Here is a 27,937-nt window from a genome sequence, read left to right as displayed (position 1 = left end):
GCAAAGTAAACGTTTTTTATTGAAGTCATATCTGGTGCCGCCAGGACCACCATCCTCAAGGCCCATCCCACAGCTCCTGCTGCAGAGACCACTGTCTACCACCCCAAAGGGCAGACAGAAGGAGGCAGGCACACATGGAGGACAGAGACTACTGGAGGGGCCAGACACCTCACCCAGACTGCCATCTGGACCCCCTCGCCTGAACCTTCTGCCTGGACCTCCTAGACCACCCACCTGAATCCCCTGTCCAGACCCCCCGCCCAGATCTCTCACCCAGATCTCCTGGACTCTGCCTGGCAGGCATTTTACAAAAGGAACACAAACCCACAAACCCACATTGGGATCAGCCCATGGGCCTCCATTTCATAGAATGCCCTTCTAAGAATTCATTCAAAATGGAGCAGCTCTCTCTAAAAGCATAAAAGCCATAAAAATCCAAAACACATCTTTAGGGAAGACTAGATCAAAATGAGACCTAATGTTTAAAGTTATGCACCCCCGCTTCTGTCCATGTGCTGAGAAGAGACCGGATACCCAACCCACCTGCCTGGGGTCAATTGTTCTCAATCTGCCCCAGGTCCAGCTCACCGCGGCTAGGAGGGAAGACGCCCTCCTCCCCAGCACTATCCCAGTCACTGGGGTCTCTGCTGCTCCCACCCTCCCCCTCAGCAGCCATGGGCTCCCCAGAGGCCCACGGGCTGGGGCAGCAGGGCCTGGGGCACACCCTCAGTGGGTTGGAGCCAGATGTGACAATGCCCGTGAGGCCGTGTGGGTCGTACGGGGTCAGCTTCACTTGGGAGTCATCCTCCTCTTCATCTTCATAATCAAGGGAGCAAAGGCTTTTTGAATTTTTTAAAGTCTGCAACAGAAAAGATATCAGCTTAAAGCATTTCCAGGGGGTTATGCAGGAGGCAGCATCCTACTGACCCAGGGTACTGCCCCGCTGAGACCCAACTCCCCAGCTGCGCCAGCACTGCCACTTCCTGCCTCCCGCAGCCAGTTCTTCCCCACGTTGCTAAAGATGGGGGCTCCCAGGGCAATCGCTGCAAACAGAGCCCTGTCCACTCAGGTGGCACCTCTCCTTGGCTAGTCCAGCAGGGCCCACGACCCAGCAGGCCACCCCACCCATTAAGGCTTCTGCTCCAGGGCTACACACCAGCAGTGTGTACTGGCCTCCTCCCCTCCACCTCCTGGCCACAGCCTACCTCCAGACCACACATGACAGCAGCCCCCCTGGCACAGACAGGGCCCCTGGTACCATCCCCACCATCCCCTGGTCCTGCACTTTTGGGTAGCACCTGTGTGTTGCCCACTGCGCAACCACACCTCTGCTGGAGTAGCCTCTCAACCTGGCCTAGGGGTGATCTCAGCAACCCGGGGATCGGGCTCCCCTCCTGGGCCACACCCACAGTGCCCTCAGACAGGTGCCACCACACGGTTCAGGGCCTTTAAAGGGCATCACTCTCACCCAGCTCCAGTACACTGGCACCTACAAATGTGGGCTCAGAACACAAGCTGACTGATGCTACACAACCCAAATCCAAACCTGCTGGAGCCAGGACATGCCTCATACAATCTGTCTCCATGGTTAGAAAATGTGCTGGAAACAGTCCCACAGTGAATTATAGTAAATAAACACTTCCCTTAGGGGAGCAGAGCTCCTCTTTGAAATCAGCACGTTTAAGGAAATTATTTGGCTCTATAAAATACACTGACTTCTCTTGTGCGTAATTACTGACTGAGAAGTAAAATTCTAATGATTCAATCTTTTTTTTTTAAGATTATTTATTTATTTATTTATTCATGGGAGTCACAGAGAGAGAGAGAGAGAGAGAGAGAGAGAGAGAGGCAGAGACACAGGCCGAGGGAGAAGCAGCCTGCCTGCAGGGAGCCTGATGTGGGACTCCATCCCGGCACCCCAGGATCACGCCCCAGGCTGAAGGTGGCGCTAAACCACTGAGCCACCTGGGCTGCCCTAATGATTCAATCTTTAAAGGTACAATTGATCACATAATTTGGTCACAAAATGAGGATTCATGAAATAACTTCCTCTTTATTCAAATCAAGGTGGATTTGACAGGGAAGGTCACTTCTTTATGCAAACCACTTGGCCCAGCATGTCTCTGCAGGCTGGTAGTGACATAGGCAAAGCACGCAGCCCCTCACCAGGCTCCCCCGCCACCTGCTCTCGCTCTACCCCTGCCCTGGTCCACATGTGGACAGCGCTCACCCCACAGCACACCCACGAGCTAGCAGGAATGTGATGGGGCAGTGACTGGACAGGTGGCAGGAGAGCTGCTGTGGAGAGGTCTTCTGTCACTGGGACATGAGCCCATCTACAGGTCACAGATGTAAAACCAGTCCACTCCAGCCACTTGTTAAAGAGATGTGGTGGCCGCTCAACAAAACTGCTAGTGCAGAGCTATATGAACCTGCTCTAGGCAGCAACCACCTGGCCCCAAAAGGGGTGCCACCTGCCACCTCCCATAGAGGTGCGCCATCACACAAAGCTGGGGATGACAGGAAAGCAGGGTTTGAGGCCCACTGGGAGCAGCCTGGGGCCATGCTGATATGTGTGACCCTCAGCACTGGACAGTCCTGCTTCTGCTACTGTCATTCTGGTTTCAGGTTCCCTGCATCTAAGCAGATGAACGTAAAATATTTTTTTCAAAAATCAAAGGTCAAGACTTTGAATTATAAATCAGGGGCTCTAGATTTTAGAGGGTCCACCAACTTGTGTACCATTTGCAGCAGCCCCAGAGACAGGCCCCGACTTCCTAGGGCAGTGAGAGCACATGCCTCCTTCACCCCAAGCCAAGATCATCAGCTACAGGTAAGCTGATGAGATTCTGCAGGAAAAACAGAATTGTGCCTGTGAGCCATCCCCAATTCCTTTCAAGGAACGTCCAGCGCCTGGCCAGCCACATGTGCACTGGCAGAGGCATCAGGCCATCTCCAAACCAGACCACATGGTTCTGCGTTCCTAGACAGCTCACAGCATCTCTGCTCAACCAGAGCAGACCCTGCCCATGAGGTCCCACTCATCCCAAAGGCGAGGGCTGAGCAGGAGCCCTGGGGGTCTCCAACTGCCTGCAGGCGCCTGGACCCCAGCACCCATCTGGTTGCCGTGTCCATCCAGGGTTTCAGCTATGCCCCAGAGAAACCAGAAGCCCCACAAGGCAGATGTGGCAAACCCAGGCGCCTTCCTCAGCCAGCAGAGGGAGAGGGAGGCCTGGCCCAAGCCACAGTGGCTTGCGGGGCTTGCAACGTCCACACCACAGGTGGGGGCAGAGACAGCCAGAGTGGGGGTGTGTGTATGCACAGGAGCGCTGAGTGTGTCTGCATGTGTTGGGCGAGGGAGTTGTAATAAGGAAGCCAGCTGACAAGCAACTGATCCCTAGACCTCCTCCCTCACTTTGGGGTGAGTGCCCTTGCAATCCTGCAAGAGAGTGGAAGTCGTTCACACAGCAGAGATGGGGGGGGGGGCTCAGCTGGAGGAAAACCAACAAAAACCAGCACGCTCACATGACAGAGTGATAGAAACCTACAGCTGATCAACAATGCTCAGGCCTCCCCAGGCCTGCCAGGCCACACGAGACAGGCAGGTGGCTCCAGGCAGCTGGAAGCACACGTGCACACCCCTTCCTCTACCCCCGGCTACAACCACCCTCCTTGGGACACCAGGCCAGGGGCTAGGGCTGCATCTCGGGCTGGCAGGGAGCTACATGTCCCAACCACAGGCTGGAGCACTCTTCAATTACACCATAGGCAGCTGAGGATCTCCTCTACATCATAAAAGCTTCTGAAAACACACAATTTCATGAAAACTGGTACCTGTTCCCATACCCTACTGGAACCATAACTGATCAGCACATTTTCAGTAATGATATTTTAATTTCAATTTTGAGACCTAGCTTTGCCAATAAAAATAGAAAATTCTGTATGTTTTCCTGTAGAAATAATCACCCAGAATGAAGATTCAGGTGGCAGCAGTGTCCCCTCCTTGATGACCAAAGCCACCCCTCAGGCCCTGCTTGGCTCAAGACAGAGCAGCCCTCGAGCCAAGATTCAGGGGCTACTAGGCACTCTGCATCACATGCCCACTGTAGAGGGCAGGGCAGGGCAGTGGGCTGCTCAGCACCCAGCACACCACATCCAGGCCCGAGGTCAAGGACCCTGTGCTCCCCACCGCACCACTTCAAGTTAAGACACAAAACCAGTATGCTGATGTCAGGACCACCAGGCTGGAGAGTGCACACGCAGGATGGATGTGGTCCCAACTGTTCTTGCACAGAAAGCGGGAGCCACAGAGAATCTCCTGGCATTGCTCACTGCCACACTGTCACATGGACACCTGACACACCTGAAGGCAGGTCCCAGGGCTTTGCCCGTGCCTGCTCTGAGAAGTCTCATGTAGAAGTGAAATCACCTTGAGAGGAAACAGTTGGGGTCTCCATTTCCCAGAGGGGACACCACGCCCCTGGGCAGGGTGCACAGGACGTCTAGGCACACATGTGGCACCTGGCAATGCTCAGGGCCTCTGCACCCCTTGCTGTCTGCAGAGCCAATGGCCTGCACCCACCTCCCACTCACACAACAGCCGCCTACACATGGCTGGTCCTCTAGGGTTCAACAGTCACATCCATGCTTCCAAAGTATTTTTAAGTCTTCTGCTTCCTTCCATTTGCACGCTAACCACAAGTACCCATGAGTGCCCATTCTACTTGTAGGTGACATTGAGTTGAACACGCGGCACCACAGAGAAACCTCATGGGTCTCGCCCAAAACATCAAGAGTCACCAAACCTGGCCACTTAACCATTAACAGCTAGACTACCGCTTCTACCTCCTTGTATGTTTAAGACAACCAAGTTTCCTAGATCTGTGGTGATACAGTAAGAGGTGCATAGCTGGCCTTTGTTCATACCTGGTTCTGATCCCTACAAACCTTGGAACTTCCTGAGTGATGGGGTGAGGACCATCTTCTGTGATTCATAAAGAGCCCCATTCAACCACACCTCAGTTTAGGTGAATATGACCCCTTGTAGGTCCCTAGCCAGTATTGGGGTAGGGCAGTGGACAGAAGGATCACACCAGGCTTAGTGAGTTGGACTTTAAGTCCCCCGTCCAGAGGATGGAGAACGGAAGGAGATTCGGTCCATCTCCATGGCCAGTGATCTAGAACTTCCATAAAAATCTCTGCACACTTGGTGGGATGAGCACTGGGTGTTATGCTATATGTTTGGCAAGTTGAACTCCAATAAAAAAAAAAAGAATAAAAAAAAATCTCTGCACAGAGGGTTGGGGGATCTGGAGGTGGGTGAGCACATCTGGGTGCTGGGCACTGGGCACAGGTGCTCCCAGAGAGGTGTGGGGGCTCTGCACCCCCTGGCCCATACTTTGCCCTGTGCATCTCTTCCCTCTGGATGATCCTGAGTTGTGTCCTTCGTGATAAATGGGTAATTAGTAAGGTGCTTTCTAGAATTCTGCAAGCTGTTCTAGCCAAGTACAGAAACTGAGGAGGGGGTCGTGAGAACCCCAGTTTGTAGCTGGCCAGTGGGGTACTGAGGCATCTGAAACGGGTGGTCTTATGAGGCTGAACTCTTAGCCCACAGGTCTGCATTCTCTGCAGCTCATGTCAGAATGGTGCCAAACTGTCAGACACCTGCCAGTGTCTGTAGAGAGCCCGGGATCTTGGGGTGCAAGAGCCATACACAGTGCACAAGGAGGGGTGTGAGTAGAAACAAGCCCTAATGGTGACCACTGACCATAGCTGCACATGAGATGCCTTCTGTCTCGAGAGGCAGCCAGGAGCTGGTGAAGGACGGGGCTGGAAGCTGGCCTCCATCCCCCAGGTCACAATCAGAAGTGTCAGCCAGCTATCATGACTGCTCACTATGCCTCTATCTGCATACAGTTCATCATTCACAACATCAGGAATAAGAGACAGTGAGGGACACACCAGCTCAGAGACTTTAAAAGTTCTAAGAGAGGGATCCCTGGGTGGCGCAGCGGTTTGGCGCCTGCCTTTGGCCCAGGGCGCGATCCTGGAGACCCGGGATCGAATCCCACATCGGGCTCCCGGTGCATGGAGCCTGCTTCTTCCTCCGCCTGTGTCTCTGCCTCTCTCTCTCTCTCTGTGACTATCATAAATAAAAAAAAAATAAAAAAATAAAAAAAAATAAAAGTTCTAAGAGATATAGTAAGCAAATTTGTGCCCCAAACTGACACCTTAAATGCAATGCCACTTCCCAGAAATGTGTAACTTTGGAAAGCCTTAGCAGATTCCCCCAGAGACACTGAGCATGCAGGTTTGTTCACCTCCACACACACCCCAGGCCCAAATGGCTTCCCGGTAAGCCCCCAGCAAATCTCACATGTGATAGCTTGGAAGTAAATGGCTCATCCGGTCTGTTGAGCCTGCAGGTGACACAGCCCTGCAGAGCACAAGCGTGCAGGGCACCCTGAGCAGAGCCACCCAGCTGAGCTGCTCCCGGACACCTGACCTGTGGAAGCCATGTCGTAACAAATGGGCATCACTTACAGCTGGTAAATGTGGGCTGTTTGTTATGCAGCAATCCTGGCGGGTGCCAGGCTAACCAAGGCAACAGGCCACTGAGGCCAAGGAGTCAGGCAGTCAGAAGCCTGGGGCAGGGCAGGGGGAGCTCAAGGATCCGGGGGCCAGGGAGGGGGGTCACAGCAACATACCAACAATGAGGGAAAATGTTCTAGAAAGACAAGTGGGAAGGGGGGCACCGCCCAGGTGGCTCAGCTTGTTGAGCATCCGATGTTGCTTTCGGCTCAAGTCATGATCTCAGGGTCATGAGATGGAGCCCCACATGGAACTCTGGCTCAGCAGGGAGTTGGCTTGGGATTCCCTCTCTCCCCTGCCTCTGGCCCTCCCCAGTCCACCCCATACCACTCACACTCTTTAAAAAAAAAAAAAAAAAAAGACAGACAGACATGCAGGCTTCTCATCTACTGGGCTTTGTTTCTTTTGGGCTGCCAATATCAGCACCCTGCTGACTCTGCACCCTGTCCTTCTGCTTCTAGTGGGCCAGCCCACCTGACCACTGAAGCCCATTCAGATTTGCCCTGTCCTGTACCCTGGCTCACCGACTTTGCTCCACAGCCTTCCATACAGACAGGTGGTCATAGCCGTCCCACACCCCAGGGAGCACAGGGGACATGAGGACCATGGGAACCTGGGGGCTGGGATCCTGACATGTCCACCTGCACATGAGCACCCACATGCACCCACACGCACCCACACGCACAAGCAGGGCTGAGGACAGCTCACACCTCACCAAGGCAGGCAGGTTACGGGCCATGGGAGCTGGCGCTGGGGACGCTGCAACCTCAAGCCCACCCAGGCCCAGAGCGCAGCCCAAGCAGTTCATCCCCTACAGGGTGCAGAGGCACCGAGACCGCTGGCAGGCCAGTCTCACCACAGAACCGCCCCGGGGTGTGCGCAGTGCCAGCAAGCCGAGGACACCAGACACAAGACAAGCCTCACCCGTGTCATTTTGAGAAAGTCCAAGGATGGGCGCGGCCAGCGAGTGCCCTCCTCACGCCTGCGCTTGCGCTGCCATTTCCTCCCGACGAGCACGCACGGCTGTGAGCAGCACCGGAGCAGGCCTAGTCGCCGGCCCAGCTCGGGGGTAGACGAGGGGCTGCTGCTGGTAGAGGGCAGTGCCGTGCCCACTTCTGCCAGGTGCTCCTGGGACAGCGACAGGCGGTGCCTCCAGGATGGGACGCGGGGTCGCCAAGGCAGGCCCGAGCTGCCCTCATAGCTGTCCACGCAGCCGCCGCTGGCCGAAGGTGGCTGGGGTGCCGGGGACAAGGTGGGCCCAGCCACCAGGAGGGTGCGGTCGAGCGGTGCAGCACCCCTGGGCAGGCTAGCACCCAGGCTTTCCTGCAGCATGGCACTCCCACCGCTGTGGCACCACCTCTTGGACACCGGCGTCCAGACCCTGGAGCAGCTGGGGCGCCACAGGGAGTGGCAGTGCGCCAGCTCCGACAGGGAGCGGCAGTGTCGCTTGGTAGGTGGTGCCGAGGGGGGCCCTGAGCTCTCCCTCAGGTCTATGGTGCTCACCGCACCCAGGACTGTGTTGGGGCCCCACGTCCCTGTGGCCGTCTGATTTCCAATGGGCCATCCGCCACTTAAGACCTTCCAGGGGCACCTGTCTTCTGAGAAGACACAAAAGAGAAGAGACAAGTGAACAGGAGACAAGGCACGGTCTTTGCTGTGCCCTGAGACACCTGCCCAGCTGGGGACACTGCCTGACGCAAAGCCTCATGCCTTGCAAGAGCTGGGGGATGTGGTCAGCACAGGCCCCACCGACATTCCCTGGTCAGGCAGCTAGCCATTCCCTGAAAATGACCAGAGCATGCTGTTCCCCATTCAGTTTCATGAAAAGACTGGCCCCACATCCCCTACTTCTCTATCTGCGGCCAAGTAATCTTATAGGTATGCAAGCCCCCACCAAGCCACTTCTTCCAGGAAGCCAGTGCCATGGTAAGCACTTGGGCAGAGCAGCAGCTATGGTGTCCCTCACCTCCTGTCCTCCTGAAACATGAGGCACGGCCCCCAGCACACATCAAACAGGGACCCCTTTCCAGCTTCCACTCCCCCACTCCACACAGCCACCGGGAGGGTCACAGGAGACACTGAGTGTCCAGGGGTCAGCACTCGGCATCCACATGTGAGAACACACTGTACAAGCACAGCACAAGGGGCTCCCTCTGCCCACCTGCCTCCAACACCACAGAGTAGCCTACCCGAGCCCTTCCTCAGACCCTTCACAAAGCCCTTGGGTGCCCAGACCCTGAATGTGCCCATCAGGGCCGCCATCACAAGCTCTGCTGTATCCCAACTGCCATCGGGGGCAGAGCAGTATGAATGGGTCTCCTCTGACTCCTCATGTGGAGGCAGGGTGGACTGCAAAGCCTTGACTCCCACCAGCCTGGCCATAAGTCTTTTCAGCATCCCCCAGCCTCCAGTGGGTATGGAGGCAGTGGGACCCAAGGTATGGGGCCAGGACCCCTGTGGTAAAAGGCACAAGCAAAGGATGATCCTGCTGAGGACTGGCCCCGTGTACAGATGGACCACCACTGAGGACACAGTACCAAGGACCGGTGCTGGGCTCACAGTTTCTACCTCTACAAGTTCACAAAAGAATTTATTAAAAACCTTCACTTTGGTAGTCTGGAGAGCCATCTAACACAGTGAGTGCCATCCTACAGCCACGGTGACCAGGGCCGGCGGGGGAGGACTGGCACTCAAGTCAGGCCTGTCTGTCCCTAAAGACCACAACTAACATGTTCACCACAACCCGTGACATGGAGCCAAGGTCACCAAGAGTGTAGGACAGCAAGCTCTGCACACCCAGGCTCAGTTACACACTCGTGTGGGGTGGCCTTTCCAGTCATAGGCACACGTGTAGGACATATACACTGGCAAGAGGTGTCCTCCGTGCTCCAGGGCCTGAGCCCCAACCACACCAATGGCCCAGAGTGTGCCACACCAGAGCTACACACCCACCGCGTGCTGCGCCCAACCCCTCCCTGTTCTGCCTTCAATGCCCACAGGCCTCCCAGGGTGAGCCTCCACCTCCACACTGCCAGGCGCCTTCCCAGAGGGGCCCGGCGGCCCGGCACCTGCCGTGTCCTAAGGCAGAGGCCCAGTCATGCCCTGACCCACAGCCCAGCATGGGGAAGACTGCTGTGGGCAACCTTCACTGTGAGGGTGGACTTTCCTGCAGAAGTCAGCATCATGTGCCAGTTCCACTTCCCGCACCTTCCGTTGGCCCATGGCCACAGAAGCCCAGGAAGACCAGCAGGGACTTTTCAACACTTACCATTGCTCTCAAAAGGGAACACATGGCCACTGCTGCTCAGTGTCCTGCCAGAATGCTGAAAATGTTAAGAAAAACCAGCATGAACACAGTGGACACAGATGCTGAGCTCACAAACAGCACAGAGGTAAGGATAGCGCTGTATTCTCATCCCGGCAACCAATTCCGCTCTTCCCCAACACTGCCTTTTTTGGAGATTAAAAAGAAAAGCACTGACCTCAGAATATGTTTTTTTCTTAATCAAGATTCTTAAAAGCCTAACAATACTCCAGTGAGTGAAGGGAACCCAAGTGTTGTGCATGTGCATCTGTGCTCCCACAGCCCGAGCAGCCCTCGCCGCAGCCAGGGCTCCTCACAAGCCTCCCCACTCAGCTACGCCACCAGGCCCTCCTCCACATGCGCCAGCCCCAAGGCCAGGCTCCCCAGGGCAGCGGGGCCTAGGAGGGCTGGAGCCAGCAGATGGCTGCCCTGGGGCTGCATCACCCAGCAGCTGCACAGAGCTAGAGAGACCTGGCCATGCTCAGGAGGACCAGGTGACCAGCAGTTCCCCAGGCCCAGGACCTGGTCAGGTGGCAAAATGAAGAAGCAGCTCCAAAACTCCCAGCTTGTTAACACACAAGCTGGTCATCTACACCATCAGGGAATCCTACCTCCCTCTTAGTTTCTATAAATCCCCCTGAAGAACTATGGCCCAGCTCCCACCACAGCCCTTCCAGCACCCCCAAAGACCCCCACAGCCCTCCTGGCACCCCCAATGCCCCCACAATGCCCCCCATGGCCATCCCAGTGCTCCCAGCACCTCCAACGCCACCACAGCCCTCCCAGTGCCCCCAGCACTCCCCACATCCCTCCCAGTGCCCCTAGCAGCCCCACAGCACCCCCATATCCCTCCCAGTGCCCATAGTATCCCCATGGTATTTCCCACAGCCTTCCCAGCACCCACAGCACCCCCATATCACCTCCCATGTCCCCCCACAGCCCCTCACAGACCTCCCAGCACCCCACCCCACCGCCCACCCCCAGACCAGGTTGGCCAGCCACTGTCCCCCAGGTGAGCAGCAGGCGCAAGCACCCTCCCAGAGCTGTGATCCCCACACACAGCAGGACACCTGAACAGAGCCACTATCCATCAGGGAAAGGCTCCAATGGCTCCCACATAGGAGGCCCAGGTTCCACCTCAGTGCAAAGGTGCACAAGCAGGTGTGGGGAACAGCCAGAGGACATGGGTTTTATGGACAGCACCCGTGCTGCAGCGCAGAACAGGGCTGGCCCGGGCCTCTCTATGGGAGGACAGCTGTGGCGTCGAGGGCCTCCATGCCCGGGACGGGCTGTATAGTCTGCCTCACGCTGAGGAGTCCTGACCAGATGAGGCCACCAGGGGGTGTGGAGACCACAGGCCAGTCCCCAGGCAGGCCTGGCCACACCACATGCACCCTGACACCATCCAGCATGGAGCTCAGGCACAGCCAGTGCAGCCTGCAGCCTGCAATCCACTGCCCTGAGCAGCCCTGATGGGGGCAGCCTGGTTCCTCTGTGTAAGCCTTGGTCTCCCCACCTGGGGCTGGAGTGAGAGTGGGACGCACACGTGAGATGGCTCCAAAGCTCTGTGACAGTGACGGAACCCACTGACGAATGGTGCAGCAAGCACAGCCATTTCCAGAAAGGGCATGGGGTTCACCACACATCCATGCAAGAAAAAAGAAAACCCATTGTTGGCCTAGTCTCATCCCACACACAAGACTCCACCCCAGAGTATAGTCTTCAAGCTAAAGTAACACAGATGCTTCTAGAAAAAGACATAGAAGAGCATCTTCAAGACTCAAGGTAGCAAAGGTTTCTTAAGTGAGATACAAAACACATCAACTTACATGGATGCTTCCATCCACATTGAAATGAGAATTTCTGTTCATTGAAAGTTACCCACAATGAGGCAAACCACAGGACAGCAGAAAATATTTGCAAAACATGTATCCAAGGGCAGCCCCAGTGGCTCAGCAGTTTAGTGCCTGCCTTCAGCCCAGGGCATGATCCTGGAGACCCGGGATCGGGTCCCACGTCAGGCTCCCTGCATGGAGCCTGCTTCTCCTCCTGCCTGTGTCTCTGCCTCTCTCTCTGTGTCTCTCATGAATAAATAAATAAAATCTTTAAAAAAAAAAAAAACATGTATCCAAGAAGAGACTCGTGACAGGACCTAGCAATGACTTCCTACAGATCAATAAGGAAAAAGGCACATGACCCAATGGCAGAGATCTGAAGTCACTCCCAACTGGCCAGTAAGCAGAACATAAGGTGTAGACCTCCCTAGTTATCCAGGGAATGAGGTCAGAGCCCAGACGACATGGCACCTGGTGTGACCAGTGGCCAGGCCACGCTGCAGGCCTGGGTGCTGCAGGCAGATGCCTGCGGGCAGCCCCCACCAAAACCTGGGAATGGCCCAAATGTCCCTCAGCAGGGACACAGATTGCACGGCAGAGTAAGCCACACCACTTACATCGTGAGTCTCTGAAGAGTTCTCGTCAGGGAAAGAAGCCAGAGCACAGGCCGCGCAGCCACGCCTCTGTGATGTTCTGGGACACGCTGCACCATGTGGGGCAACCAAAGGGTCAGAACCTGTCCAGGTGATGGTGACAAGGCTAGCAGTGCACACCACCTGCAGAACTCATCCAGCTGAACATCACCCAAGCTGCATGTTCACTGTATGAAACAATACCTCACTAAAAGAGCACATTTTTGACAAAGGTTTTTAAAAGCCAAACTCCCCAACACCCAAGCCTGCACCTGTACAGCTGGACACACAGCGGATGGTGCTGAACCTCCTGACCATCCACCCCCCACCACCACACTTCCATCCCACAACCCACCCCTCAGCCCCCCACACCCACTCCCACCCTGAGGTGCACGCGGCTCTCCACCCACTGAGGGTCGGGTCCGGCCCCAGCCGCCCTAGGACAACTCTCAACACCCTCACACCACCTTCTTATTCTACTGTCCACCAGCACAGACTAGGGGGCCCCTTGGCTCCCTGCTTACTGAGACAGCACGCTACCACCTGACATCTGGGGCTGTCCACCTGATGGCTGCTCGTCCTCTTCCCGAGGCCCCAAGCGTCCACCTGTCCAACAGACAGACCCCTCCCACCTCTGCAGTGCACAGTCTGCACCACACCTCCCAACCTCTCAGCCTCCCCTGCAGCTCCACCAGACCCTGGCCATGGTCCCAGGGCCACTGTGTCTATCCTCCCACGAGAGCACAAGCCCCTCAGAGACAGCATGCATGTCCACTCATGCATGGTGGCGCCATGGCCTCAAGTCGTAAACGAATGAATCTGGGAACCTACAGCTCATTTGAGAACTCTAGGGTCAGCCTGCCAAGTTCCACAAATATTGTAGTGGGATTTTTATCGGAATTGCAACAATCCTTCAATGGGTAACTGGTACACCCTTACACGTGTGTTCCTCAGCAACCAAAAGGAGTGAACCACTGAACCACAAAACCACCTGGATGCATCTCTAGGGCATCGTGCTGAGTGAAAAAACCGTCACATACTCCACACAGATCATTTTGGAAATGACAAATCATAGAGATGAAAGAGCTTGTTTGGAGGAAACCAGGTGTGGCTACAGAGGGGCTACATGAGGGCACAGCTTACGGCCACTGAACACCCATGATGCTCTCCATCTGCGCTGCCCCATGGGACAGCCAGAGCCACAGGCTGCTCCTGAAATTTAAACTTCAACTATATAAAATACAAATTCAGCTCTCGTCACCCCAACCAATCTCAGGGCTCAGTAACCACATGCCTTAAGTAGCTGTATGCTTGGACAGCGACAAAGGAGCCTTCCTATCAGCATGGAGTATGCTCCTGAACAGAGCTGCCCCAGGTCCCCCATCCACACTCGCTGACAACCAGCATTTGCTGACATGACCCAGTGCACTAGCTATGGAAAACACCAGAAGCTCTGCCCTGGTTCTCAAGGCACTCAACAGCCTGTTTGGGCAGGAGACACAAACCCACGTGCTTCTATGCCTTTGTGGTCAGTTAGACTAGCCTATGTCCCCCAAGCATCACAGAGGCAAAATAGGAAGAGCTGACCTCACCCTGGTAATCAGAAGACTTTGTAAGATACCAGGGGCCTTGATGGGAAGCGGGAATTCACTTGAGGCCAGAGAAAGGAACAGAGAATAAAGAGTCAGCCACACTGAATGGGTGAGGACAGAGAGGACATGGGGTAGCCTAGAACATCCACGAGAAGGCGCTGAGTGCAGCATGGCCACACAGTGGACACTAACAGGGCAGAGACCTCAGAACTGGATGAAAAGCCCCCCTGGGCCTCCCACTCCCAGCACTTCCTCCTGACCCAACAACCTCCTCACTTGACACTTGGCATGTGGCAGTGCCCAGGGAAGGACATGTGAGTGACCAGGATGGCACATGGCTAGAGAGACAAAGGCAGAAAATGTTTAGTGATTTCCAACTTTATTTACATTTATTTACATTTAAAGCTATCTTAAATTTTAGCTTTAAAACTAATAATCCAATTTTTTGAAAACTTTTCAGTGTGCTTAGAACAATGGCAGGATGTGAAATCTACTTTTTCAAGTATATATTTCATGAAATCTAAATACAGATCAAATATTTCTATAATGAAAAACTGGTGTCCAGGAGCACCTGGGTGGCTTCGTAGCTTGAGCCTCTGCCTTTGGCACCGGTCATCATCCCAAGAATTCGCTGCTCAGTGGGGCATCTGTCTCTCCCTCTGCCCCTCTACTTGCATATTCTCTCTCTCTCTCTCTCTCTCTCTCTCTCATAAATAAATAAAATCTGGAAGGAAGGAAGACTGGTATCCAAATGGAGATCTGCTGTTAAGTGTAAAATATACACCAGGTTTCAAAGACTTTGTTTTTGAAAATGTAAACTTTTGACAAGGGTGCCAAAGACCATTCAAGGGGAAAAAAAGAGTCTTCTCATCAGATGGCACTGAGACAACTGGAATCCACATAAAAAAGAACGAAGCTGGACCCCTACCTCACACCACACACAAAAGTAGCTCAATAGGGATCAAAGACCTAAATGTGAGAGCTAATATAAAACTCTCAAAGAAAACATAAAAGTAAACCTTCATGACCTTGTTCAGCCAAGGACTCTTAGACATGACACCAAAAGCATGGACAACAAAAGAAAAAAGACCAACTGGACTTCATCCACACCCCACCATCCCAACCCTGGTGGTGGCCTGCCCTGGGCTGTAGGTCACTCTGCCATGCACCAGAACTCTGCTTCCAAAAGCAAAATGGCTCTTAAAATTCAGAAGACGTAGATATGGGAAGAGGAAAGGTCAGCTCTCCCATTTCAGGAAGAGAAACCTACCACGTTAACAGGCCATCTTTTAAAAAGCACGTGTCTAGCCAAAACAAACAGATCACCACCAACGGCAACAGAATGGAGCTCAGAGTGTCCCTGGGCAGCAAAGGCGGGAGGGGGAGTAGGCTGACTGTGTAGCTGCACCTCCCAAGCAGGGTCTCACAAGGGCCCTTCTCTGTTGTGTTAGGACCAGCCTCGAGGAAGCAGAGCACGTGGAGCCATGTCTGCACCACCAGGGGGGGGCCCTGCAGGCACGATCCTTAGCCCATCTCCTCAGGAAAGCCACATGGCACCTGGCTGCCTACACTTTGCCAAACATCCTAAAGGAGCATGGCCATCTGATGACACGTGTGCTGCACCACATTCTTGGTCTTGGTTAGAGTCTCCACAAAACAGTTGCTGCATACAAGCACAAGTGAAGACAGGAGCAGGTGCATGGTGTGCTGCTAGGATCCCATCAGGGCTCCGAGCCCACGGCCAGCAAGCAGCGCTCTACAAAGGCCCCTGAGCTCCCCCAACCACCCTGGGCTGTAGACACAGGCCCAGCTCCTGTCCCTGGTGCTCCTGTGTCTAATGCTGAGCCTCAGAGCCTCAAAACCACCTGCTGTGACTACAGGCCACAAGCCCAGAACAGAGGTTTGGGATCCACAGCTCCCCACCACCTTGCTTGCCTTGGCACGCCAAGGGGCTACAGCCAGACCATTCTGGGTACCTTATGTCAGTGGGACCACTCAGGAGACCTCCAACCATCATGCAAGGGCTATACGCTCAGCCTCCTCTGTCTGGACCTACGACTGAACCAGCACAGGGCTGGTGCCCTGAGATTCACATTAACATGACCTAGAAAAACGGTTCCACCTACACGAAGTTCAAACCCAGGTGACTAACCTGTGGTGACAACTCAAGGCAGAGGCTCTCTCAGGAGGGGTGGCACCTACATGAGGGGCATCAGGGTGGGTTTGAGTGCTGCTTGCCCAGAAAGACATTTAACAGGTATGAAAATGTGCATGCTATGCACTTAGGATTTGCATACTTCTAGGAGTAGGCTAGATGCTCACTAAAAGTTGGGTTGTTTCAACAATGCTGGAAACCCATCAGAATGCTAAGGAGATGTGGGGGCTGTGTGTGCACAGCATGGCCCTGGGACACAGCCCCCTCCGCCCTCCTGCTGCCAGATCCCCCCAGGCCTCGGCCACACATCCTCCATCCAGCTTGGGCCATCTCCCCTGACCCTTGGAGGAGGCCAGGGTCCTGCCCATTGCCGCTGCAGCCAGCTTACCTGGCTGGCATCGTAGCTCTTGCAGACAAGGTCATCCAGGCTTTGGTTCTGCAGCTTCTCAGTGATGAATGTGACCATGGTCAGGGCCCTGTGTCCTCCGTCTGTACCAATAGACAGTGGGGTTCAGCACAGCAGGCTTCAGAAGGCCTGGGCCACTGCTGGGTCAGAGCTGACCCTCAAGGTTGATTTCCACTTTACAGGTGAACAATCCATTTCCAAGGACTCTTCAGAACTCTGTGTCTGTGTTTTTGGTAAAGAGAAAGAAGTGACTACATGCAGAACCACTGGGCGGGTATCTGTTATATGCTGAGTACTGTGTGCAGAATATTTCTGTCACCTCCGCCTGATGAAAACCCCCCTGCTTTAAAGACCACTGTGTGAGCTCTCTCCTGGAAATGGTACTAAAAGTGGCATTCTGGTTGAAGGATGGCAGGTTAAGTGCCTACCTGAGATCTAGTAGTCCCGAAGCCCCAACCAAAGTAGCAGTGAGGCCACCTCATCACCCACCCCTCGAAGTGCAAAGCAGATGGAAGACAGCGACAAGAAGCCAGATTCTACATACAAGAAACAGCTGGCTGTGAACCACTGGACTCTCACTCACCACTGTCCCCTGCCCTCATCAGCTACACACCCCTACCTCAGTCCAGCCAGCTGGCCCCCAGGGGAGGGTACAGAGGGCCCAGAGCCTGGCCCCAGGCTCTCAGGTCAAGGGTGGCAGGGGAAGCCCATTGGGGGCATTGCAGGCTGCACCCAGGACCTGGTTGCCCACAGACACCAGCAGGGACAGGGCCCCGAGCCCCTGTGCAGCCTGCCTCCCGCCCGCCATTCACGGCTCCCACTCTTCCTAGCGGCCCGCTGCTGAGCAGGAGCAAGGCCACCTGCCTGGGAAGCCATGGACAGTGCCAGTCAGACAGGAGGGCCCCAGCCACCCACAGGAAACAATCCTGCCCTCAGAAGAAGGTGCCCAGCCCACAAAATAAGATCAGAATACCCTTAAAAAGAAGTATTTAAAGAAAGAGAAAAGAGTTCTCAGAAATTAAAAAATGAGAGCAGCGACAAAACCTCCAGAATGTCCTAACCACCACCAGACCCTGAGCCCTCCCCCCTTCCCAGAGGCCTCCTCGGGTCCAGCAGACCATGCACAAGGCAGAGGGCCACAGGGTAGACAACCAGGCCCCATGTTACACCCACTAGGTGACCCTCTAGGGCAGCGTCACTGAGGACATCTGCCTGAGAGCCCAGCGTGTGGAAGCAACAGCACACACACAATATTAGAAGCACCCATCCTGGCAGGGAGTACAAGAAGCACACAGTTTCATGGAAATTGCCAGCAGAGCTCACCCTCAGACCAAGGAGAAAACCAAGGGACCTTTGCACAGATGCTGCCAGAGGCCAGAGAGACTCACACCCGCGGCACCCCTGAACATGTGCACACTCAATAGGCATTAACAGACACTGCCTTGACACCACACCTAAAGCCAGCCTCACAAAGTGGGGCCAGAGAGGCATCCAGCAAGCATGGGGAGGACAGCCCACCATCATTGGGTACCTGGGCACATGTTGAGGCAGCCGAGAAACGGCATGGGGCTCTCCCTTTGGCAGAGCAGGCAACGGGCTCACCCAGGGCCCTGGAATTCGTGCGCTCATCCCAACCAAAGGTATCGTGCACACTCAGGCTTCCTCCAGGCCAGGCGAGGCACTCACTGTCAACACTCTCCTGGGCTCCCACCATCCTGGGCAGGGACAGCCACCTGCTCCAGCACAGCCAGGGACCCCAAAGCCCAGGCCAGGGCCAGTTAGTTCCCCAGGGAAGTATCTCCCTGCCCTGGGAGTGGCTCTACATAAATGTGTATAGAACCAGGGAACCAAATAGAGCCAGCCACACCTCCATGCCTATACCACTCACCCCCAGTCACCTAGGCAGGACCTACCAGCTGCAACCCGGCCGGGCTCTCACTACCTCTCCCCATAAATTCACCCTAAGCCCCAACTGACAATGTTTCTCCAAGTATAGAGGCTTTACAAGGACCCCTCCACCTGACCACTTTTGCTGCAACTGCACCCTCCCACAATGGCAAAGGCCCTGCCATGGGCCTCCTGTGTCCACCACCCTGTCAGTCCTCCTAGTGGCACATAGCACGCACCACACTAGAAAGATTACAGCAGCCACAACAAAACCTGAACTACACTATGACTAGCATTTCGCTTGAGAAACAGGCCACACATTCCCTGGGGACATCGTTGATTTCCAGTACCAGGGCTCGGGCGAGATGCAGTGGGAGTGTCTCAAAGGCACCAGAAAGCCAGGATGTGAGCAGAGAATGGGGCCAAGCTCCCAAGAGGCATATGTTCCACTTCACAGAATAAAATACAAACCTGTGAGTCTATATTGATGGAAACAGCTGGAAAAGATCGGTAAGTAGGAGGGGAAGTTCCTCCTCCCGGGCAGAGTGCAGACCAAGGAGTGCTGACGAATGACAAGATTCCTTCCTTAAGTCAGCATGTAACAAACACCCTGTGAGGTTTCAGGCAAGTGTCCTCCCTGATGCCACCTGAGATTGGGTGTGCACCAGCCAGGAGGGGACAGAGGAGATGGGACGACCTCACCCAACTGCTGAGCTGGTTGAGAACAGGCTCCAGAGCACGCATACCGCGATCCAAAGAAGCGCCATAGGCTAGACAGCAGACAGAAGCCCCACAGGCCACACAGCAGCCCCTAGGGCCAGATAGCAGTCCTGAGGGCTGCACAGCCCCACCATGGGCAGGACAGCAGCCCCACCAGCAGGACAGTACCCTTGAGGGCTGGACAGCAGCCCCAAGAGCAGGACAGCAGCCCCAAGAGCAGGACAGCACCCCTGAGGGCAGGACACCAGCCCTGGGGGCAGGACAGCACTCCCAAGGGCCGGACAGCGGCCTCGAGGGACAAAGAGCAGCCCCGCAGGCCAGACAGCACCTCCCAGGGCCGGACAGCAGCCCTGTGGGCCAGACAGCAGCCCCATGGGCCAGATAGCAGCCCTGTGGGCCTGAAAGCAGCCCCAAGAGCTGACAGCAGCCCCAAGAGCCAGACAGCAATGCCACACAGCACAAGATCCCCAGACTTTCCTGCTTGGGCCATGCTTCTGTCAGGCAGGAGCATGGGCCGCAGCCTACTCAGGCACAGCTACATCAAACATGGCATACTCGCTCCATCACAACTTACAGAAGGTCAGAAGAACAAAGAAAACATGGCATGCTATGTCTGTGAGGGCTGGCCAGCGTGACCCCAGTGAATGGAGGGCCATGGCACAGTGCAGTATGCACCTGCTGCACAAAAGCAGCAGAAAAACCAGTGTGTGGAAGGACTGCACGGGGCGGCTAGTGCAGCCCCTTCAGAAGCCAAGGTGGGTAAGGAGTGCAAGGCAGGAGAGAACCCAGACCCAGCCATGCAACAATTTAATCTCCTTCAAGGACATACGCATGTCATCAGGTGTTAATGCAGCAGTTCCCCACACTGCAGGGACACCAAGCCCCTAAAACACCTGAAATCACAGACAGTGCTGAACCCTAAATATACTATCAACCCCTGCACAACATTGTTTGAACTACGCAAGCCCACTCACATGGGGCTCTCTTTCCATAAGTACAGGACAGCACCAGAAATGTCTTTTCTCTTCCTTATGATATGAATAATACATTTTCTTTTCCCTCCCTTCTTTGATCATAAGAAAACAGCAAATAATACACACAGCACACAAAACGGCTATTAATGAACTGTTTAGGACATCAGTAAGGCTTCTGGCCAACAGGAGGCCATTAGCAGGTAAGTTCTGGGGAATCCTAAGTTCCACATGGATTTTTTTTACTCTGGTAGGGCCAGCACCCATGACCCCTAGCTGTTCAGGGACCAACTGTACTATGCTTTCTCTCATGCATACGAACATGTGATAAAGTTTAATTTGCAAGTGAGGCACAGCAAGAGATTAATAAGAATAACAATAAGCTAGAACGAGTGTAACAGGATACTGTGATAAAAGTTAAGTGAATATGGTCTCTCTCACAAAATGTCTTGCCCTCACCCTTCTTATGATGTGAGATGATGAAGTGCCCACATTTTACCATGGGGGCACCGAGGTGGCTCAGTCAGTTGAGCAGCCGACACTTGGTTTCAGCTCAGGTTGTGATCTCAGGTTCATGGAATCAAGCCCCATGTTAGATTCCCTGCTCAGCGGGAGTCTGCTTCTCTCTCCCCCTCCCCCACTCTCTAAAAATAAAAATAAATAAATAAGAGATAAGAAAGTCACCCATGTGAGACGCAGGAGGGGAGTGATGTGGGGCTGTGACCTAGCACCAGGCTACAGCTGACCTTCTGACTACACATCAGGAGCAGGATCATCAGCTTCTGGACCACATTGACCATGAGTGATTGAAACCACGAAGGCAAAGCCAAAGTTCAGGGATCACTGGCTATGCATTCAAATCTAAGTGCAGTAGCTTCCTGGTGCTGCCATCTCTAAGCACCGTGACCCGGAGGCCAGATGTCAGAAGTCGAGGTGTGGGCAGGGTCGGCTCCTCTGGAGGTGCCTTAGGACAGTGGTTCCCTGCCTCTATCCAGGCACGTGGTGGCGGCTAGTGATCACTGTGCCCCCCAGCTTGCAGCTGAGCCACGTGTTCCCATGGCCGTCTACCTGCACGTCCTGAATCTCTGTATGTCTTCTTGGTAATCGGATGGGGGTCCACCCGAATACGGTATGGCCTCATCTTAATTTACATCTTTTTTTTTTTTTTTTTTTTTTTTATGATAGTCACAGAGAGAGAGAGAGAGAGAGAGGCAGAGACACAGGCAGAGGGATAAGCAGGCTCCATGCACCGGGAGCCCGACGTGGGATTCGATCCCGGGTCTCCAGGATCCTGCCCTGGGCCAAAGGCAGGCGCCAAACCGCTGCTGCACCACCCAGGGATCCCTTAATTTACATCTTAATTACATCTGCAGAGACCTACTTCTAAACAAGGTCACATTCACAGGTCCTGTTAAATCTGTTCTTTTAGGGGACACAATTCAATCCACAATGCCCAGCCAGCTCCCTTTACAAGAAATCGAACCATCAAGATGGACCATCACGGTCACAAAGTATAATACACAGTCACAGTCAGCAGGAGAGCCAGGCCTGGAGCAGCTCAAGACAGCATCCTGGCCCAGAGGGAATGTGCGCTGCCCCTGGGAAAGGCAAGACACAAACACAATGCCAGCGGGCAGCAGATACAAGGAAGCAATAAGCAGGGCGGCCTGTTTAGGAGGCACTCAGAGAAGGAAGGCAAGACTCAGCCTGAGTGGGAGGTGCCAGGAAACGGGGAGCAAAGCCAGGACTCTGGGCATGGAGGCCAGAAGCCTGGTGCCTGGTGAGAGAACTGGCCAGCCCCACGGACAGAGGCTCCACCCCACACAAGCACCACAGGGACCACAGAGGATGTGTATCGGGGCTCGCAGGCCCTCGTGACACCTCTTGTAGCTCCTGCCTGCAAAGCAGTGTCCTGCGACCCCACCAGGGCCATGCAGTGAGGGTCAGAGTCTCCCCACTCGCCACCTCCAAACCTCCCAAAATGGCTGTATGGCCACGTCAGATGGTATCATGTCCCTATAAATAGCACTCCCAGCTGAGCCACACAGAGGAGTCTGTTCCCCAAAGTTCACAATCTGCCTTTCCTCACATGCAGTCCCTGCCCCCTACCAACTCCTCCCCACAAGAATGGTAGAACTTGACAAACAAACTGGGGACCCCCAGCCTCCACTCAGATGTCCCTCCTCCCTGGACACCTGCAGTGCTCTCGGGGTCCTCCTTCTCCCAAGTCAGGTGTCAGAAAATGGCAAGGGCACATGCAGCAGGGTGTGCCCACCCAGATCTGCTGGCATCACTCTGGAGTTCTTCCCACCCAGAGCCCTGGTCTGCCATGACGCCTGGGCTGGCCTCCCTCACCTCCACCTGCCACTCTGCTACTGCTGATCAACCTCCAGGAGTGGCCTTCAACATCATATTCCATGCCTTCCGGGGAAACGCTTTATCCCAAAGCCCCTCCGCCCTGCCCAGGACCTGCTGAGTCTGTGTGCTGCCCGTGCGGGCCTACGGCTACATCACCCCAGGGCATCTCTGCTCCCTCGGCCTCTCTGCCTGATGTGGTCTCCGCTTCCAAGCCGGAGGCTTCCTCTGTGCCATCACCCTGGCCCCTGACATGAGCTAAGAGGGAACCTTCTGGCAGAGGGACCAAGGGGCCGTGTCCCCTTTGGGAGCCACCTACAGCAGACTGGCTGACATAAACACTCGTAGAATAAAGGAACTTGGTGGAGCACCTGGGCAGCCCTATGGGTTGAGCATCCAATTCTCGGTTTCTGGTCAAAGCAGGACCTCAGGGTTGTGGGATCAAGCCCCGTGTCAGGCTCTGTGCTCAGGAGGGAGTCTGCCTGGGATTCTCCCTCTCTCTGTGCACCTCTGCCACTCGTGTTCATACTCTCTCCCTTTCTCTCAAATAAATAAATAAATGAAACCTTCAAATATATATAAAATAAATAAATCAAGGAACGTGCATGGACAGCCACGTGCCACAATAACAAGAGCCTGGTGTATGGACCAAGTCATCTCTATACACAGCCTTTCTGCCTCCTGAGTCCCAGGCAGAGGCCTGGCTACACTCCTCTTGGACCCCTCCGCTAGCTACTGGCCAGATACCTGAGCCGAAATCTGGGCTCTGGACAAGCTACCCCAGCAGCTCCATGCTGGTTTCCGGAGCACGAAACTAGAGAACAGCTTTAAGTACCCGTTCAGTCTGTTGTGCCCAGAGCCTGCCCCAGAGCACACAGTCAACAGGTGTCCCTGTAATGAAAGAAAGCCTCCCCAGTAATGAAAGGCCAGAGCCAGGCCCATTTCACAGCCCAGAACCATCAGGTGCCAAGGGTGGGTTTTCACAGAAAACAAGAAGCCCACCAACACTGCCTGACCAAGTACCTTCCAAATTCATTCTGCATGAGTACCATGCAGACTCATGACACACTGCTAACACATTAGAACCAAGTCCAGGTTTCAGAGCCATCTCTCAAAGAGCACTCACGCAACAACATGGTCTGCTTGGACGTTAATTTTTTTTTTTTTTAAGATTTTATTTATGGTATGCCTGGATGGCTCAGTGGTTGAGCGTCTGGCCTTCGGCTCCAGTTGTAATCCCGGGGTCCTGGGATTGAGTCCCGCACTGGGCTCCTTGCAGGAAGCCTGCTTCTCTCTCTGCCTGTGTCTCTGCCTCTCTCTCTCTCATGAATAAATAAATAAATAATTTTAAAAATAAAATAATAAGGACTTTATTTATGTATTTGACAGAGAGAAGGAGAGCACAAGCAGACGGAGCAGCGGAGAAAGAAGCAGGCTCCCCACTGAGCAGGGAGCCCAATGTGGGGCTCGATCCTGGGACCCTAGGATCATGACCTGAGCCCAAGGCAGACGCTTCACCAATGAATCCCCAGGCACCCCACGGACATTAGCCAGCCATCAGCAACGTGCTGGTCTGAGCACACGACTGCAGATCCTCTGGCACTGCTCCCGTAAAGGCAGACTTCACCTGCCCCTGAATATGGACAGATGCTCAGTGACTTCCAAGACTGAAGTGGGGAAACCCTACAACCACCTGGCTCTCTCGGAGGACACACCTCAAAGCCACTGCACTGGGAAAGACTGAGGGCCTAGGGGCCCCTGCTGCTCAAGCCTTCTCAGCCCAGGTACCAGATGCCAAGTGAGAATGCCCACAGGAGACACTCCAGCCCCAGCCGCCATCTGACCAACCAGCACAAGAACCCCAAGCCAAGACCTCCCAGTCTGCTGCTTGGGAATCCTGGGCCCCCAAGACCATAAGCAATAATAAGTGATTGTTGCTGTCTGAAGCCACCAATTTTGGAGGCTTTGGTAATGCTGCCAAAACAATTAAAGCAGTGACACTTTAACAAAGGAAATGGAGCCAAACGTCCCTCTGGCACTGCTGGAGCCAGGCCTAAGTATCGCCACCTCTTAACATGGGGGGGAGGGGTAAAGCGAAAGGGGCCGTGTCCTCACACTCATGGCGGGGTATAAGCCACAGAGGAAGCTAATGTGGACCACTAAGATCACTCAACTATTCTCAGGTGCTGGAGCCAGGGGTACAACTCTGCCTAAGGGGCTCAGCACCTTCTCTTAATAGAGCTCACTTGGGTGCTGTGTTTAGCGGTTCCTGGAAAAGCCTATGGCAAAGTCCCATGCTTGCACCATGAAGCTGGTAATGCTGACAAACTAGACGTTGTTCTGAAAAAACTTCAAAACAAAGGTCACCTGTCCTGATGAACCAGCATCGTGCTAACGTTAACACCCACAACTGGAGGCTCTGGACAGCCACACATGGAAGTTAAAGGGGCACGGAAACCTCGTTTGCAAGTCAACGAAGGAGGAGAAGCTCGCATCCCAAATGAGATGATCGCTGCTCTCTCTCCACTGATCTGTGGAGACCATACTGAATTGAAAAAACACTGCAACAAGTAATTTTGTTCTGAGAGGAATGATGTAAGGAAGGCCCGGCAGGCTAGGAGAACAGGGTTCCGACCGGCTGGGCTCTCCCGGATGGGGGCTGCACCCCTGGGCCTGCCTTTCCCCACTGAGACAATAAAGAACCACACACTTCATGAGGCCACAAGGAGTCAAATGACTGAACACATGTGACAATGCCCAGGCTCCTGGACATGTTTATAATTATGCCTATGCATCACAAACGCTCAGAAGACTGTGAAAGTCAACCTTCCTTCAAGAAATATTACTGCAGGGACACCTGGGTGACTCAGTGGTTGAGCATCTGCCTTTGGCTCAGGGCGTGATCCTGGCCCCAGGATTGAGTCTTGCAATGGGCTCCCCACAGGGAGCCTGCTTCTCTCTCTGCCTGTCTCTGCCTTTCTCTGTATGTCTCTCATGAATAAATAACATTAAAAAAAAAAGAAATATTACTGCAGAAAAAGCCAAAGGGCTTTCTATAAAACTCTCCATTTGCTTTTTAAAAAAAAAGTTGGTCTGGAATGTTTGCAAGGCACCTGCGAAAACATCTAAGTGTCCGCTTGGCTCCAGCAGTGAGTGTGCCCAAGCAGTGCGGGTAACTAGGGACAGTGACAATAACTCTGGTGTTTCCTCTGATCTGTATTTCCAGGAGCAGTAAGAACTCTCTTTTCTATGGCTTCCAATCCAACATAGGTCAGGAAAGCATACAGCCCGCGCAGTGGGCAGAGCCGTCCTGAAGGCCCCCTTTCACCAGCGCCCCCTGCCGCCCTAGCAGGGTGACCCTCGGGCGGGCCGCGCCCCAGAACCAAGGCGCTCTAGGGCCGTGGCGGGGCGCGGGAAGCACCTGTGAAGCCACGGCCACTGCCCACAGCCCAGGGAGCCTGAGGAGGGGATCCCCGAGGGACGGTTACAGAAGACCGCAGGTGGGAGGACTGTGTCAAAGCACCCTGTTTAGACTTCCTGCAAACTAGCGCGGCTTGAGGAACCGCCACGGCGTCTAGTGCATTCCGGCTGACGGCGGTCTCCGGGGAGGTCACTTCCCTCTGCACCTGCTCCACCAGGGACGGTGCCGGGCGGCTGCTGGAAGCAGCAGAGTCCAGATCGTCTCCACCACGGTCTCGGGAAGCCGGACGCCGCTCCAAACCCGGGCTTCCGGGTGGGAGAGGGACACGTCCCTTCAGGCGGCCGGGGCTCCGGACGGCGAGGGGCGCCCCCGAGCCCTCGCCCCGCCCGCCCGGTCCCGGGGCACGCCGCAGAGGAAAGGCGCACCCCTCCCGGCGGGCACCGAAGGCCGCGCCCCGGGCGCCGCCGGCCGTCCGGTCCAGCAGCCCGCCCGCGCTCGTTACGGCGCGTTACGGCCGCGCGTCCCGGCACCGGAGCCCCCGCGCGGCCAGCAGCCCCAACGCCGGGTAACGAGCCGAAAGCGCTCCGCGCCTCACAGCCGCGGGAACCGGCGGCCCAAACTCACGCGCGGCCTCGCGCGGGCGCACGGACTCGGGGGCGCGCGCCGGTCGGGGCCGAGGCCGGGCCGCGTACCTGAGGGCGGCCGAGCGGCGGCGGCCACGGCCGGACCGGGGGAGCGCGGGAGGCGCCAGCCCCAAAGGCCGCGTTCCCCGGGCGAGAAGCCAAGCGCCTCCCTGCGCGGAACGCCACCGGGCCGGCGCCCCGCCCCCAGCGGCCTCGCTCATTGGCCCCCGCCGCTGCCGCCGCGCGCCCGTCAGCTGGCCTGCGCCCGGCCGTGCCCTCAGCGCCGCGCACGGGGGCGGGGCCTGCGCGGGGGCGTGGGAGCGGCCTCTCGACGTCCCGCCCGCAGCTCCCCCGCCGTCGGCCAGCTCGGGATCGCGCATCCGCGTCGGCGGCAGGACTGCGCACGCGCCACCAGGCCCCACCCCCGGGCCGAAGCCCCGCCCGCCGTGCGCTCTGCCTGCGCTGGAAGTGACGTTGGGGTACCGGGCGGCGGAGGCTGGCGGCCGTGGCCTGCGGCGGGGAGGGGGCGCGCGGCCACGGCCGGCGCGAAGGGTCGTTTAGGGTCCTCACTCCCGACCGTACGCTGGGGCGGCTCGGCGCGCAGCCGGTGAGCTGCCTGCGACCCGCTGTGTGACCTGGGGCAAGGCGCTCGCCCTCTCGCGTGTCCCCCCAGATCCGCCTGGAGTGACCGGCAGAGCAGTGGGAGCCGGCCGTGGTCCAGGGCCCCTCCCGGTCTCGGCGGGGGGTCGTCTCCCTCCCCGCCGCCTCCGGCTCCCTAGGGCCGCCCCGGGGCGGCGCACGCGCGTTCCTGGCGGGCTGCAGACCTTCCTGGGCCGGGAGGGGCCTTTTGGGACGGTGCGGTCGGTCCGGGGCTCCAACGGGGAAGCCCCAAGCTCTGCATGGGGGTGTAGAGAGGGGCCAGATAGGAGACAGAGCTCCCTGCCTGCCCGCTCTGCGCTCCCCTCCGCCGGGACACCTGGAGGCAGAGTGCCATGTTTAGGGAGAAAAGGGAGTGGCACTCGGGAAGGGACCCAGAGGAGGAGCGAGCATGAAGCACCCAGCATCCTGGGGTTGGGTTAGAGGGTGTCAGGGATGCAGCTCCCCGACCTGGTGGGAAAGATGTGGCCTGGTGTCCTCTGGAAGAGCAGGAAGCCCCGCGGGGCTGGCGCAGGGGCAGAGCCAGCAGCACCTCAGGACCTGGGGGCAACTGCTGGGATGCAGGTGCTCTGGCCATTCCCATAGGCAGGTCTGCAAAGCCACAGAGGTCTTCACTGCTGTCCTAGGCCTTCCAAGAGTGGATGGGTACTGGCCAGGTTAGCCAAGGATGCATGGGTCTGTGACCCCAGCCAGAGCAGGACTCATACCTGAGAGCATCTGTGCCAGGACAGGGGAGCTGGACCAGTGACACCTCAAGTCACCAAAGCCTGAGGTGAATCAGGTTCAAT

At 55.7% G+C, this 27,937-nt stretch overlaps 1 protein-coding gene across 3 annotated transcripts; it reads right to left on the bottom strand.

Moving 5' to 3' along the window:
- Window positions 1–26,714, bottom strand: FAM53A (family with sequence similarity 53 member A). Of its 3 annotated transcripts, XM_072737722.1 has the most exons (7): window positions 26,562–26,701; window positions 16,498–16,737; window positions 12,348–12,433; window positions 11,412–11,481; window positions 9,860–9,914; window positions 7,516–8,189; window positions 1–859 (listed from the first exon to the last, which is right to left on the bottom strand). In XM_072737722.1, the coding sequence occupies exons 2-7, from the start codon at window positions 16,573–16,575 to the stop codon at window positions 554–556; spliced, it is 1,269 nt and encodes a 422-aa protein (XP_072593823.1). In that variant the 5' UTR covers window positions 16,576–16,737; window positions 26,562–26,701; the 3' UTR covers window positions 1–553. The 3 variants fall into 3 exon arrangements, with proteins under 3 accessions (XP_072593823.1, XP_072593824.1, XP_072593825.1); XM_072737723.1 differs by lacking the exon at window positions 26,562–26,701 and having other exon boundaries at window positions 12,348–12,550; window positions 16,498–16,619; XM_072737724.1 differs by lacking the exons at window positions 11,412–11,481; window positions 12,348–12,433 and having other exon boundaries at window positions 26,562–26,714.
- Between the last annotated feature and the right edge of the window lie 1,223 nt (window positions 26,715–27,937).

Source organism: Vulpes vulpes, chromosome 14 (genome assembly GCF_048418805.1).
Source record: "Vulpes vulpes isolate BD-2025 chromosome 14, VulVul3, whole genome shotgun sequence".
Lineage (NCBI taxonomy): Eukaryota > Metazoa > Chordata > Mammalia > Carnivora > Canidae > Vulpes > Vulpes vulpes.
This window is presented reverse-complemented; position numbering and strand designations above follow the sequence as displayed.

Excerpts from the sequence above, each read along its gene's own strand:
- FAM53A (XM_072737722.1), bottom strand. The coding sequence starts at position 16,575 with ATGGTCACATTCATCACTGAGAAGCTGCAGAACCAAAGCCTGGATGAC. Across the intron at positions 12,434-16,497 it reads AGAGCTACGATGCCAGCCAG|CGTGTCCCAGAACATCACAG; the intron begins GTAAGCTGGCTG and ends CACATGGTGCAG. Across the intron at positions 8,190-9,859 it reads GTTCCCTTTTGAGAGCAATG|AAGACAGGTGCCCCTGGAAG; the intron begins GTAAGTGTTGAA and ends GTGTCTTCTCAG.